The sequence below is a fragment of the Rhodotorula paludigena genome (genome assembly GCF_050403205.1).
Source record: "Rhodotorula paludigena JCM10292 DNA, Rt_paludigena_JCM10292v1_ctg27, whole genome shotgun sequence".
Lineage (NCBI taxonomy): Eukaryota > Fungi > Basidiomycota > Microbotryomycetes > Sporidiobolales > Sporidiobolaceae > Rhodotorula > Rhodotorula paludigena.
In genome coordinates this window covers 165,809-177,986 of record NW_027481431.1, presented here as the reverse complement: position 1 = coordinate 177,986, position 12,178 = coordinate 165,809, and the positions used below count along the sequence as shown (strand labels likewise).

At 64.4% G+C, this 12,178-nt stretch overlaps 5 protein-coding genes across 5 annotated transcripts; 4 read left to right on the top strand and 1 right to left on the bottom strand.

The window, feature by feature from the left end:
- Positions 1 to 691: 691 nt before the first annotated feature.
- JCM10292_007012 (uncharacterized protein) lies at positions 692 to 2,506 on the top strand (the record flags this gene model as incomplete). Its single annotated transcript, XM_076649741.1, has 5 exons — positions 692 to 1,057; positions 1,115 to 1,303; positions 1,361 to 1,420; positions 1,480 to 2,187; positions 2,249 to 2,506. The coding sequence occupies 5 exons, from the start codon at positions 692 to 694 to the stop codon at positions 2,504 to 2,506; spliced, it is 1,581 nt and encodes a 526-aa protein (XP_076504731.1).
- A 461-nt stretch (positions 2,507 to 2,967) lies between these two features.
- On the top strand, positions 2,968 to 3,975 carry JCM10292_007011 (ADP-ribosylation factor-like protein 2; the record flags this gene model as incomplete). The annotated part of the gene is made up of 5 exons (XM_076649740.1): positions 2,968 to 3,032; positions 3,097 to 3,224; positions 3,312 to 3,457; positions 3,541 to 3,621; positions 3,682 to 3,975. The coding sequence occupies 5 exons, from the start codon at positions 2,968 to 2,970 to the stop codon at positions 3,973 to 3,975; spliced, it is 714 nt and encodes a 237-aa protein (XP_076504730.1).
- Positions 3,976 to 4,240: 265 nt separating this feature from the next.
- JCM10292_007010 (alpha-ketoacid dehydrogenase kinase family protein) lies at positions 4,241 to 6,108 on the top strand (the record flags this gene model as incomplete). The annotated part of the gene is made up of 8 exons (XM_076649739.1): positions 4,241 to 4,250; positions 4,374 to 4,558; positions 4,618 to 4,816; positions 4,878 to 4,967; positions 5,072 to 5,608; positions 5,677 to 5,881; positions 5,943 to 6,023; positions 6,084 to 6,108. 8 exons carry the CDS (start codon positions 4,241 to 4,243, stop codon positions 6,106 to 6,108), a joined length of 1,332 nt encoding a protein of 443 aa, XP_076504729.1.
- Positions 6,109 to 6,534: 426 nt separating this feature from the next.
- Positions 6,535 to 8,010, bottom strand: JCM10292_007009 (uncharacterized protein; the record flags this gene model as incomplete). The annotated part of the gene is made up of 2 exons (XM_076649738.1): positions 6,535 to 6,705; positions 6,766 to 8,010. The coding sequence occupies 2 exons, from the start codon at positions 8,008 to 8,010 to the stop codon at positions 6,535 to 6,537; spliced, it is 1,416 nt and encodes a 471-aa protein (XP_076504728.1).
- Positions 8,011 to 8,492: 482 nt separating this feature from the next.
- On the top strand, positions 8,493 to 12,057 carry TEL2 (Tel2p; the record flags this gene model as incomplete). Its single annotated transcript, XM_076649737.1, has 6 exons — positions 8,493 to 8,498; positions 8,556 to 9,247; positions 9,301 to 9,902; positions 9,960 to 10,772; positions 10,838 to 10,967; positions 11,025 to 12,057. 6 exons carry the CDS (start codon positions 8,493 to 8,495, stop codon positions 12,055 to 12,057), a joined length of 3,276 nt encoding a protein of 1,091 aa, XP_076504727.1.
- Positions 12,058 to 12,178: the final 121 nt, after the last annotated feature.

Here is a 12,178-nt window from a genome sequence, read left to right as displayed (position 1 = left end):
CGAGCAGCGCGCCCAACGGACAGTCTTCGGGCGAGACGCTGGTGCGGCCTCGACCCTGTTTCTCCCTCCCCTTGTTGTGTATAGCTGGTCTATCTTATCGTTTCATAATCTGCATAGCATCGCACCCTGCCCCCACTCTGCGTAGATCTTCCTCCCTTCACGACCGGGCGCAGTGCGCCCTCTCGCCTGCCGCGCTGCCGCTTCCTCGATGGACGGCGCGCCTGCAACGTTCACGCGCGAGGGGATCCCGAGGCTGAGCGTGCTCGCCGGGATGCCCCTCTGTTTCCTGCACTGTCCCGTCCTTTCAGTCGAGCTTGGCGAGCGCGAGAAAGGACAGCGAGCGAGCTCAGCCAACGCACAACGGCGAGCTGGTCGAACTCAGAACGCCTCCCCTGATGCTCGTCCGCCGCGCGTTTCTCCGCACGCGTGCAGATGAGCTCGGAGCGCCTCCGCCTCGAACTGGACAGTTCGGATCGAGCTCACTCCCTCCCTCACTCCCACCGCCACTTCGGCTCCCGCCCTTTCCCTGTACGTCGTAGCTCTTTACCTGCACCCGTGCTCAGAGCACCCCAGCTGACCGGTACCCGCGCTCCTCCCTGCTGCTCGTCTTGCTCGCCTCGCTCGCTCGCCGCCCCGCCTCTCACCCTCTCCCTCACACCGCCTCGCCCTTTCCAGCCTTTACCTAGCTACGATGGGCAAGTCCACCTCCACTAAGCCGACCAAGGAGTCGAAGAAGACCAAGTCGTCGGCGACCGCCGCCGCGACCTCGACCCCGGTCAAGGTTGACAAGAAGGCCGAGAAGAAGGCCGCCAAGGAGGCTGCCCGCAAGGAGGAGGAGCGTAAGAAGCGCGAGGAGGAGGAGCGCGCCGCTGCCGCTGCCGCCGCCGCTGCTGCCAAGAAGGACGACTCGTCCGACTCGTCGGACAGCTCGGACGACTCGTCGGACGAGTCGTCGAGCGAGGACGAGAAGCCCGCTGCCAAGACGAACGGCAAGGCCGCTGCGAAGAAGGAGGAGTCGTCGGACTCGGACTCGGACTCGAGCGACTCGGACGACGAGGTGTGTCCTGCTTCTTCCTCCCCTGTTCGCTCAACACTCACGCCTACGAATCTGCAGCCCGCCAAGGTCGTCAAGGAGGTCGCTGCCAAGGCCACCGAGACCGCGAAGAAGGGCGCCGCTGTCGTCGGCAAGGCCGCCGAGAACGGCAAGAAGGCCGTCGGCAAGGCTGCCGCTGCCGTTGCTGAGGCTGCCGAGTCGTCGAGCGACGACTCGTCGGACGACTCGAGCGATGAGGAGGAGGAGAAGGTGCGGCGCTCGTCTTCACGCGCGCTGTTGCCGATACTGACTTGCTTCACGTTGCAGAAGGAGGCTGCCCCGGCCAAGGCTGAGGAGAAGAAGGCCGACTCGGACTCGGACTCGAGCGTGCGTGCAGTTTGCTCCGTCCTCAACGTCACTTGAAGCTGACCCTCTCCGATCGACAGTCCGACTCGGACGACAGCAGCGACTCGAGTGACGACGAGGACGAGAAGATGGCGGAGGCGCCCAAGGAGAGCAAGAAGCGCGCTGCCGAGGAGTCGGAGGCACCGGCGAAGAAGGCCAAGGTCGAGGCCGACGGCGCCGAGGCGGGCGAGTCGACCACCGTCTTCGTCGGCCAGCTCTCGTGGAACGTCGACAACGACTGGCTCCAGTCCGAGTTCGCCGAGTGCGGCGAGGTTGTTTCGGCGCGCGTCGTCACCGACCGCGACTCGGGCCGCTCGCGCGGTTTCGGCTACGTCGAGTTCACCAACGCTGAGGGCGCCAAGAAGGCCCTCGAGCTCGCTGGCAAGGAGGTTGACGGCCGCGCCATCAAGGTCGACATCACGACGCCCCGCGCGCCGCGCGAGCAGGGCCAGGACCGCAAGAAGCAGTTCAACGACAAGCTCTCGGGCCCGCCCACGACGACCCTCTTCGTCGGCAACCTCCCCTTCTCGGCCACCGAGGACGCCGTCTGGACCGCGTTCGCCGACTTTGGCGACGTCTCGTCTGTCCGTCTCCCCACCGACCCCGAGTCGGGCCGCCCCAAGGGCTTCGGCTACGTCGAGTTCTCGTCGATCGAGGGCTCCGAGGCGGCGGTCACCGCTGGTGGCCCCGACGCCAGCGGTGAGGGTGTTGCGATCGACGGTCGCAAGCTCCGCCTTGACTACTCGCAGGTACGCTCGTATCCCTCTCTGCTCCTCGCTACTCGAGACTGACTTGCTCCCTTCTCTTCAGCCCCGTGGTGAGCGCCAGCAGGGCGGCTTCGGCGGCGGGCGTGGCGGCGGGCGCGGCGGCTTCAACGACCGCGGCGGTCGCGGCGGCGGCCGTGGCGGCCGTGGTGGCTTCAACGACCGTGGTGGCCGTGGCGGCGGGCGCGGTGGCCGTGGTGGCCGCGGCGGCGACTCGGGCTGGGGTGGCCGCAGCTCGGGTGCCGGCAACGCCCGCTCGGGCGGTGCTGCTGCCCCGGCCGGCAAGAAGATGACCTTCGACTAATCGTCGTCGCATCTGCTTGCTCGGTCTGAAAAGGCGACCTCCCCCTCTCATCGCCATCCACCCTCTCCGGCTCCTCTCTCCTCGTTCGCATAGAGTCATCCCTCTTTCGGTTACCTACTGGTGTGTGCCCTCTGCGTGTTACCCCTGTAGTCTTAGTGTACTCGTTCTACCCGCACACTTTCACGAGGTGCGCCTGCCATGCACTTTCGCCCGCACTCCTCGATGTCGCTGTCCTTCTGCACGAGAGGGAGAGCAAGTCGCGGTGCTGTGCTCTGTTCGCACTCTACCGGTGCTCGTGCCAGTCGCTCCAAGTCCGTTTTGCAGTAAGTCTCGCAGTCGCCGCTCCCCGGCTTCATCAGGACGAGGAGGAGGCGGTGCTGCTTCCGCCGTCACAGCACCGCTCGTCGGCGAATCGAGCCAGCAGAGGATTGGAGCACCGCGCTGTCAGCTCAATCAGCTCGATGGGCCTGCTCACCATTATCCGCAAGGCGCGCCTCAAGGAGAAGCAGGTCCGCATCCTCATGCTGTGCGTCGCGCCGTCTCTCGCTCGTCCTACGCCCGCTTGACCCTGCTTGAGACTTGCAATGTAGCGGGCTGGACAATGCGGGCAAGACGACCATCTGCAAGGCTATCCTGGGCGAGGACGTTGACGAGGTGAGCCCGACGCTGGGCTTCAACATCCGCACCATCGTGCACCAAGGCTACAGCTTGAACGTCTGTGCGTTACAATCTTCTCTGACGTTTACACCCGCGCGGCTTGAAGCCGGCAGAGCGGAAGGTTGACCCGCTTGCTCTTCGTCTACAGGGGATATCGGTGGCCAGACTTCCCTTCGTCCCTACTGGCGAAACTACTTCGAGCAAACGGACGCAGTCATCTGGGTGGTCGACTCTTCTGACCGGGCGCGGATGGAGGACTGCCGGAAGGAGCTGCACGAGCTGCTCAAGGAGGAGGTGCGTTTCGCTTCCTTCGCTGACCGCGTCGATTCTCGCTAGAACAGCTGGCACACTGACAGTCATCCCTTTCTGATACACAGCGTCTGATGGGAGCAAGTCTGCTCGTCTTTGCCAACAAGCAAGACATTGGCAACGCAATGACAGTCGACGAGATTTCGACTGTAGGTCTGCTCTACTGGCCACGCTTCATCAACGGACGCCACTGACTGGCGCGCACATAGGCATTGGATCTTCCAGCTCTCAGTTCGTCGCACCACTGGTCGATCCAGCCTTGCTCAGCTCGATACGCCGCGCCCTCTTCGCCTGCCGGCGCATCTTCGCCTGCCCGACCATCAAGCCCCAACGGCACACCAGCCTCTTCCACCTTGCACCTGTCCAACCGCTGTGGCAAGGCAGACCCGCGCATCCTCGCTGGTCTCGACTGGGTTGTCGGCGAAGTCGGCTCGCGCGTCTACTACGGGACGCAGAATGCCTTTACGCCTGTTCCCGACGTTCCTTTACCTGCTGTGCCATGATCTGGCCCCGACAGAGTACCTATACCACGTACTGCCTTCACCTTCGCACCCCTGTCGCGTTGTACTTCTCGTGCTGTTGTTCCCCTCGCATCTGCATCGCTACGTCGTTCCTTTTTCGCTTTCGTGTTGAAGCAGCGCTCGGATCAAGCGCTCAGAGATTCATCAAACTCGGCGGCGGATTACTTTGGAGAGAGTCAACGGCCCAACTGGGGTGGTTGCGGCGCACCGCTTGACTTCAGTACACTTTGTCAACGCTCTGTTCGCCATGCTGCGCCGTGCGACCGCTGCTGCGCGGTCTGCGGCACTCTATCGAAGCGCTACAGCGCCCTGCAGTGCCCGCCTGGCCGTCGCAGCTGGATGCGCTCATCGCCGGTCCTCGTCGTCGATCGCTCCCGCAGCGACGCCTGCACCGCCAGCGAGCGTATCGCCGCAAGCACTGCTCGCACACTATGCCCAGAGCCCGACCAGAACCGTCACCTTTGCCGATCTGACGGCGTACGGCAACCCTCCCCTCGACGAGCCGACCTTGCTGCAGTCGGCAGAGCGCACCCGCAAGGAGCTCCTGGCTGGACTGGCCCGCAGGGTTTGTAGCTATCTCTCTGCGACATCTGCTGCAGCACTGAGCGCCTTTCTCTCCTGCAGGTCTCGCAACACCTCTCGCTCCCGTACCTGCCCGCAACCAACCCTTCGCTCGCCAAGGTGCACCAGCTGTACTCCAAGGCCTTCTTCGACCTCAGCACTGTCCCCGAAGTCCGCACACTCGCCGACAACGATCGCCTGTGCAAGGGTCTCGCACAAATGGTCGAGGAGCACCGTGATAACATTCCCTTGCTCGCCAAAGGTGCGTGCCTCGACCCGTTTCGCCTCGACTGCGCAAAGCAGCTGACACAGATGTTTTGTAGGCTTCAAGGAATCTCGCAAGTACCTGCCTGACGCGACCATCACCGAATTCCTTGACCGCGCGATCCGCAATCGCATTTCGCTCCGCCTCAGTGCGTGATTTCGCCCTCGTCCTGCATCGTCGGCTCGCCGTCGTTGCGTTCGACACGATGAGCCCACGACCTGAGCATTTGTCGTTGACCGGTTCCGTTGACAGTGGCCGAGCAGCACCTCTCCCTCTCTGCCGCGTCCCTCCCGTTCCTACGCCCATCCTCTCCCTCCTCCGCTTCCTCCTCTTCCGACACCGTCATTGTTCAGCCCAACGATCCACGCGTGGAACCGTCTGCTCGACCGCCCTCATCCTCCCTCAGCGCCAGTCGCGTCGGCGTTCTCGATCTCGCGCTCAGCCCGTACGACCTCATCCACAACTGCGCTGAGTATGTCACGCTACTCTGCGAGTCGACGTATGGTGTCGCACCGGGCTACCGCATCGAAGGCGGCTCGCCCGACATGACGGTCGGATCGGTCGGCTCGCACCTCGAGTACATCCTGACCGAGCTGCTCAAGAACGCGTTCCGCGCGACGGTCGAGTACAACGTGCCCAAGCCCGAGGAGAAGGACCCGAGCGTGTTCCGGTTCGAAGACCTCCCGCACGCCCACATGCTCAAGAGCGACTTTCCAGAGGTCCTCATCACCGTCAGCACGGTGCCTGGCGCGATGACGATCCGGATACGCGACCGCGGCGGCGGAGTCCGTGCGTCCTCTTCATTCCCTGTTCTTCGAGAAGCGATCATCTGACCTACCCGTTCTCGCTCCTTGCAGCGCCCGAGAATGTGCGCAACATCTTCAGCTACGCCTTCACCTCTGTTCCCGTCCTGCCCGATCCCGATTCGGACCCGGACTCGCCGGCCGCGACGTATGGCGGCACGACGAACGCAGGCTACCTCGGCGGGGTCGGCGGCGGGCCAGAGGGCGGCGAGTCGGCGCTGCAAACCAACGTGGGGACGCTTGCCGGACTGGGCTTTGGGTGCGTCGGCATCTTGTGTCCGAGGGCGAGCGCCGCGTGCTGATGCCGTGCTGGCGTGCAGACTGCCGCTGTCGCGGATCTACAGCTCGTACTTTGGCGGGTCGCTCGACCTCGTCTCGATGTACGGCTGGGGGACCGATGTGTACGCGTTCGCTCTCGTTGCTTCTGAATATTTATGTTGCTCACCTAGAAGCTCGCGCAGGTACTGCGTCCTCAAGACGCTCTGAGACGTAACTGCCTTCCGTCGTTTTCTGCTGTTGGTGCGACCTTTGCCCTGTTCTGGGGTCTGCCTGACAGAGCTAACGCGATTGATCCACGCAGTACGAGTCTGCGTTTGTGCAAAAAGTCCATCCCGATCCTTCCAAAGGTCCGAGATGCTGCGGAGAATGCTTGAACGGCAGCTTCCGTCGATCAAGGCTCTGTGGTTGCTTCGACGCGTGCGAGTCATCACCAACGCTCCCAAAGACAAGCGCAAGACAGGCAGGTTATTACGGCACGAACAGGCTGATTAAGTCGCTACGAGCAAAGACTGATTAGGCGGAGATGCTAGGGGTAGGTGGGGTGCTTGAGACGGACTAGAGATGCCAGCAGGTGTAGCGCACAGCACGAGTAAGCTCTACGGTGTACGGTCTAGTAGACGCAACGGACAGCGTTCACTCCTCGGACGCCTGCGCGAAAGTAGCGTCCTGCGCAAGCTGGCCCTCGGCTGCGCGGCGCAAAACACGTTCGAAGGCAGTCCAGAAGGCCGAGACATACTGTCCGTCGATGGCGTTCTGGCGGTAGGTGAGGGTGATGGCGAGGTTGCCACCGCGGACCGCGACAGGCTGCTCACGGTATAACCTCAGTTTCCGGCCTTCCAAGAGAGAGGATGCAAGACAGCGCACATTGATGGTCAACGCCGGGCCGATGCACATGCCCGCCTGCGCCCATGCGAGATCCTCGAGCCCCTCGTCGCCCTCCCACCCCGTCGCCGGCAGCACGCCCAAGTTGGACACCTCAAAGCTCGCGCTCCACGGCTCGGCCTTGCGCAGGCCGTCCTCGAGCCACGCATCAAACTTGGTCTTGCCCGCGCGCAACGGGTCGAGCCCGTCGGGCACATACGCGAGCATGCCCATGCCCTCGAGCGCGGCTTTGCGCGCGGCCGGGTCAATCAGTCGCTGAGCGTACTCTGCGCAGGCGGGCCAAAAGCGCTCGGACGAGGGCGAGAGGGCGGGGTGCGGCGTCGAGATGGACGAGACGTAGTTTCCCGTGCAGGTCGGGTGCCCGGCCGAAGCGGAGCGGAGCGAGACGGGCGAGTCGCCGACGAGGTGCGGCGCGGTGCCGGATCCGTCGGCTAGCGTCGAGGACAGCGCGGCGAGCGCGGAGATGTAGAGGACCGGGTGGAGCGTGGCGATGTTGTGCGATTTGCCGATCGACTTGAGCCCATCGACGAGCGAACCGGGGAGCGAGAGGTGCTTGAGCGCAGTCTGCTGCTCAAAGGGCGGAGCAAGCGGAGGGTTGGGGAAGATAGTCGGGGTCGCGGGACGCAGAAAGGCGGGCAGCTTGGGCGCGAGAAGCTCCGAGTAGACGACCTTGACCATGGTCCAGGACGAAGGGCGCACGTCGACCGACTCTTCAAGGCTCGGCGGGAAGGCAGTCGGAGAGCCCTGAGTCGCGGAGTCCTGGCGCAAGAGGGAGAGGAGCTCGGCAAAGAGGTTGCGCGTCGACGACCCGTCGGAGAGGACGTGGTGCGCGGTGAGCGAGATGCGGCGGCGACCCTGCGCATCCGTCCCAGCAAGCTTGACGCGCCATAGTGGACCTTTCACAACGTCGATCTGAGCTCCCGCTTGGAGCGCTTCGAGGAGTGCCTCGGTGACGGTGGCCCCCACCTCGGCATCCTCGACGAAGATGTCGTCCGGCTTGATTCCTTCCGCGTGGACGTAGTGCGGCTTGACGGTCGCGACACCGGCGACAGTGCACGACAGGAGCGGGTAGCGGGCGAGGAGCTGGGCGACGGCGGTGGACACGGCTTGCGCGTCGACCTTGTCGGCGGGGAGCGTCGCGGTGAAGGCGACGATGGGAGCGACGCCTGCCTGGCTGCGGGCGAGCGAGTAGCGTTCGTAGAGACCGAGTGCACGCTCGCTGGTCATCCTGTACAGCTGCACGAGCACGCAAGACTGCAAAGAGCAACCGCGAGGACAGCTTCAACTCCGCCGCCTCGCCCGCTCCGTCGCTCTCCGTTCCGCGAGTACTTGTGCAAGGGTGAGGTTCTCTCTTTACAGCTTAGGTGCCGTTCCACGCCCTGCGGTCCCTCCCGCCGGCGTCTCCGTTGCGGGACGACGTTCATCAGTTGAGGCGGTGCACTCGAGCGTAAGTCGGCACGCAGCGTGCATGGCGACCACCGAGCAGCTCAGGCTCGGCGCGCAGGTGCTGATGACCGGACAACGCGCGCTTGCTCGTCTTTCGCTGGCTTACAGCTTGCGCTGGCTGGCAGCATCTGCGGGATTGTCTCGAAGGAACTGCACAGCCTCGAGCCTGGCCCCGTCGCAGGTACTGATGGGATGTACACGTTCAAGCAGGTCACGAAGGACGCTGAAGCCGGCCACTTGAGTTGAGCTGGGCGACGAGCGTGATGGAGGTGCACACCGCTCTCTCGCGCTTGTTTTCGTTCCTCACTGACATAGCTGTCCTACAGGCTTCGCCACTCGCGACCAGCAGCTCTCTGCCTTCCCGACTGGCAGAGCCGCTCGCGTCGACGTCACAGCTCCTTGACCTGCTCGTCCCGCCTCTTTGCGCGCTCAATGCGCTGCCAGACCTCCGAACCCTGGCGAGTCGACATGGCGAAGCCGACGGCAGCATAGATGCGAGTCGGTTCGTCAAGCGCCAGCTCGGGCTCGTGCAGAAGGTCCTCGTCGAACGAGTCTGGCCCGACTGGGAGGGCGCGCTCGAAGCGGACGAGGGCCGCGCAGCGATCGCCGTGTTCGAACGTTTCTTTCTCCCGGGATCGGCGAGCACGAGCGCAAATGCGGCAGCGAACCTAGCAAATGACGTCGCCCTATCCGCCTACGCTGTCCTTTCCTCCCTTCTTTCCGTCAAGTCGGCCGCAACACTTCGCCCACGATCCCTCGAAATCATCGCGTCTCTGCTTGTCCAACTGTCAGCAGGTTTCGGCGTACGACAGCTGTATCGCGCGACCTTTTGTGCGGCAGATTCGGCTTCGAGCGGGGCAGCCGCTGACGACGAGGACGAGGTGGACCCGGCGAGCCTGTCGCGCTGGGAGCACGGACTCAAGGATGTGCTTGTGGTCCCGACTCGAGTGGCAAACGCTTGGGGCAGCAGTAAGGAGAAGAATCGACTCGGTCAGCTGCCTACGGCGCTCGAGGAGAGGTGCGGTACTTTCCGCTCCATTTCGCGATTGAGATTGACCCGCGGTCGTGCAGTTCATACTCGGCAACTCTAGCTGCCTCCCATCTCGAACTACTCTGGGACCTGGCCGCCGACCAGTCGATCCCGGCCTACCCTGCCGTCCTCGCGCAACCGCTCGCCGCCCTGCTTTCCTTCCCAACCTTCCTTCAGACCGCTCTCCCGCGTCTCGTGCCTCGCATCCTCCCGTCATCCACCTTTCCTTCCCCCGCCGCCGACCTCCTACAGCGGCACCGCCACACCGAGATCTGGCGCAAGCTCGCCGCTGAGCTATCGGAGCGCGACCTGAGCCGCTGGGTCCGCCTCGTCCTGCAGGCGCTCAGCAGGGACTTGTCGAAGCCGAGCGGCGATTCTGCGAGCGGTGCAGAGCCCCGCGCAGCCGCCTTCGTGCTCGATGCTCTGGTGGGACCGTTGGCGCCGTCGAATGCGCACATCTGGCGAGCGGCGCTTGGCGTCCTCTTCGAGCCGAATGCGAGGTGGGAGGCCGAGATCGTCGCACCCACCGTGGTCCGATGGGCAGGCGACGAGGTGAGCGCCAAGACGGCGCTCTTGCAGGCCGTCATGGACATCTGGGGCGGGCGAGAGGAGATCCGCAGCGGGAGCGACTCACGGCGTCTTTGTGCGTTCCCGTTCCAGCCCACGGTCCGTTTCACGCTGACTGTCTTTAAGCTTGCAGTCTTGACCTCACTGTTCCTGCACCTCGTCGTCTCGCTCCCGCCCCACCACGCCGATCTCGTCACGCTCTCTCGCTCTCCTGCCTTCCTCTCCGCCATCTCGACGCACCTGTCGCTCGTCGATCCGCTCTCACGCCTCCTCGGCATGCTCGTCGCCGAGGTCGTCTCGGCTCGGACGGTCAAGCTCGAGGGCGAGCTGAAGCCGCTCAGCTTTGGCGACGAGATCTGGTCGGGCGACGCGCCCGCGCAAGTCAAGGCGCGTGCCTTGCGCGAGGCGTTGAAGCGGGTCGGTCAGGGCGAGAAAAAGGAGGGCTGGCAAGACGTGCTGCGGCGGAGGTATGCGAACGAGGATGCCAGCCCGCCTCGTCAGGCGCCGAGCGTCAAGGTCAACTCGACCCCGATGCGGGCAACTTCGGTTGACGAGCCAGCAGTCGGGCCAGCACCGCGGCGCCCGCTCATCTCCATCATTGACAGCGACAACGAGTCTGATGACGACCTCACGCCTTACCCGCTTCCGCCGGCTCCTTCCGACTCGACGCTCGAAGCGCTCTCCTCCGCCGACCCCTCTCTCTACCACTCCGCAATCCCGTCTCAGTCGTCTGCGACGTCTGGCCCCGCAGGCAGCGCGAGCCAGACGCGTCGGCGAGGAAAGCTGCGCCCGCCCGTCTACATCCCCGAGTTGGCGGCGTACCTGCGCGGGCAGGACCCGCAGGGTGCGAAGGAGGAGGCGGACGGAGAGGCGGAGAGGGTCGAGATGGGGCTCAAGGAGGGAGAGGCGCTTGTGCGCCGCAAGACCGGGTGGGGAGGCGAGCTGCGTGCGTATCTCTATTCTAGTTTGCGATTTCAAGGCCGCCGCGAGACTGACGGCTTCTTGGCACAGGCGAAAATGCCGTCGACCTCGCCTTCGCGCTTATGGCGTTGCGATATCAGTTCGAGCTTGACGACTTCGAGCGTCTCAAGCAGGACATTCTGACCGCCCTCATCGCGGCTTGCCCGACCGATGTCGCACCGTATGTTTCTTCCATTTGCCGGCCGGTTGAGGGCCTCTACTGACTCGAGTCTGGCAGCGCCGTGATTGAGCAGTACTTCACCACGGCCTACTCAACATCGCAGCGGCACGTCCTTCTTGCCGCCCTCGCCCTGGCAGCTCGCGAACTCGCCGGCCTGCCCCCTCCGCCTGTTGCACCTGATGACAAACAGAAAAGGGTCGAGACGCCGCTGTTCCCGTCGAAGCAGCTCCCGCCGGCTCTGCATCGTCGCCTGCTCGGCAGTGCGCCGGGCGGACAAACCGGCCCGCTCGAGGCGCTGACAGAGGATCTCACGCAAATGGCATTGTTCGGAGCGCGCCAGGACGCCGAGGAGACGCTCCCCGGCGCGGCGCGGGAGAAGCTGTTGTCCGTGCGCCGCTCGACGACTCGAACGCCAGCGAGTCTCGCCGCTTCTCGCTCAGCGTCGGCAACTACACAACCTACCTACTCCTCCCTCGCGGCCGACACCTTCATCTTGCCCCTCGTCAACCGCTTCTGGCTCTACCTCCGAGACACGGCAACGTCCTCCCTCTCCTCGCGGGCAACGTCCGTCGGTCCTTACGCAGGCGGGTCGTCGGCGCCCATTCTCTTGGAGCCGCTCCTCCTGAGCAAGTTCCTTGCGACTCTCGCCGTCCTCGTGCACGCCGCGCGTCACTCGCCCGCCTTTCTCGCCGTCATTGTCCCCGAAGTTCTCGCCTTCGTCCTCGCAATCCGGCCGAGCGCGCCTTCGCCGGTCCGCGCTGCACGTACGCGCACGGCAGCTGGCGACGACGAAGACGATGGCGGGCTGGACGAGGATCTTGTCACGAGCTCGGCGCTCGAGCTTGTCCTCGTCGCGCTCGACGCAACTGTGCAGCTCGACGGCGGGAGGACGATCATGTCTTCCTCGGCGGCGAACGGCGGGGGCGGCGAGATCGTCGTCAGCGTCAAAGAGTGGGCCGAGGAAGTGTTTGAACGGGAGGACCGGAGAGGAGGCGAAATGGGCGTGGGGAGGCCTGGCAGAGCAGCGGCGGGCGTTCTCTTGCGCGTCGAGGACATTGTCGGGAAGTGGCGGCTGTCGGTAGGGTGGTAGCAAGTTTGAGCTACAGCACAGAGTTGCCTGTCGTTCGCGTGATCTCTCGTCTAAGGAGATGCTTGGAGAGGGAAGAAAAGTGGGTACAGCGGGGGGAACAGACGGAAGGGTATCTACGCGG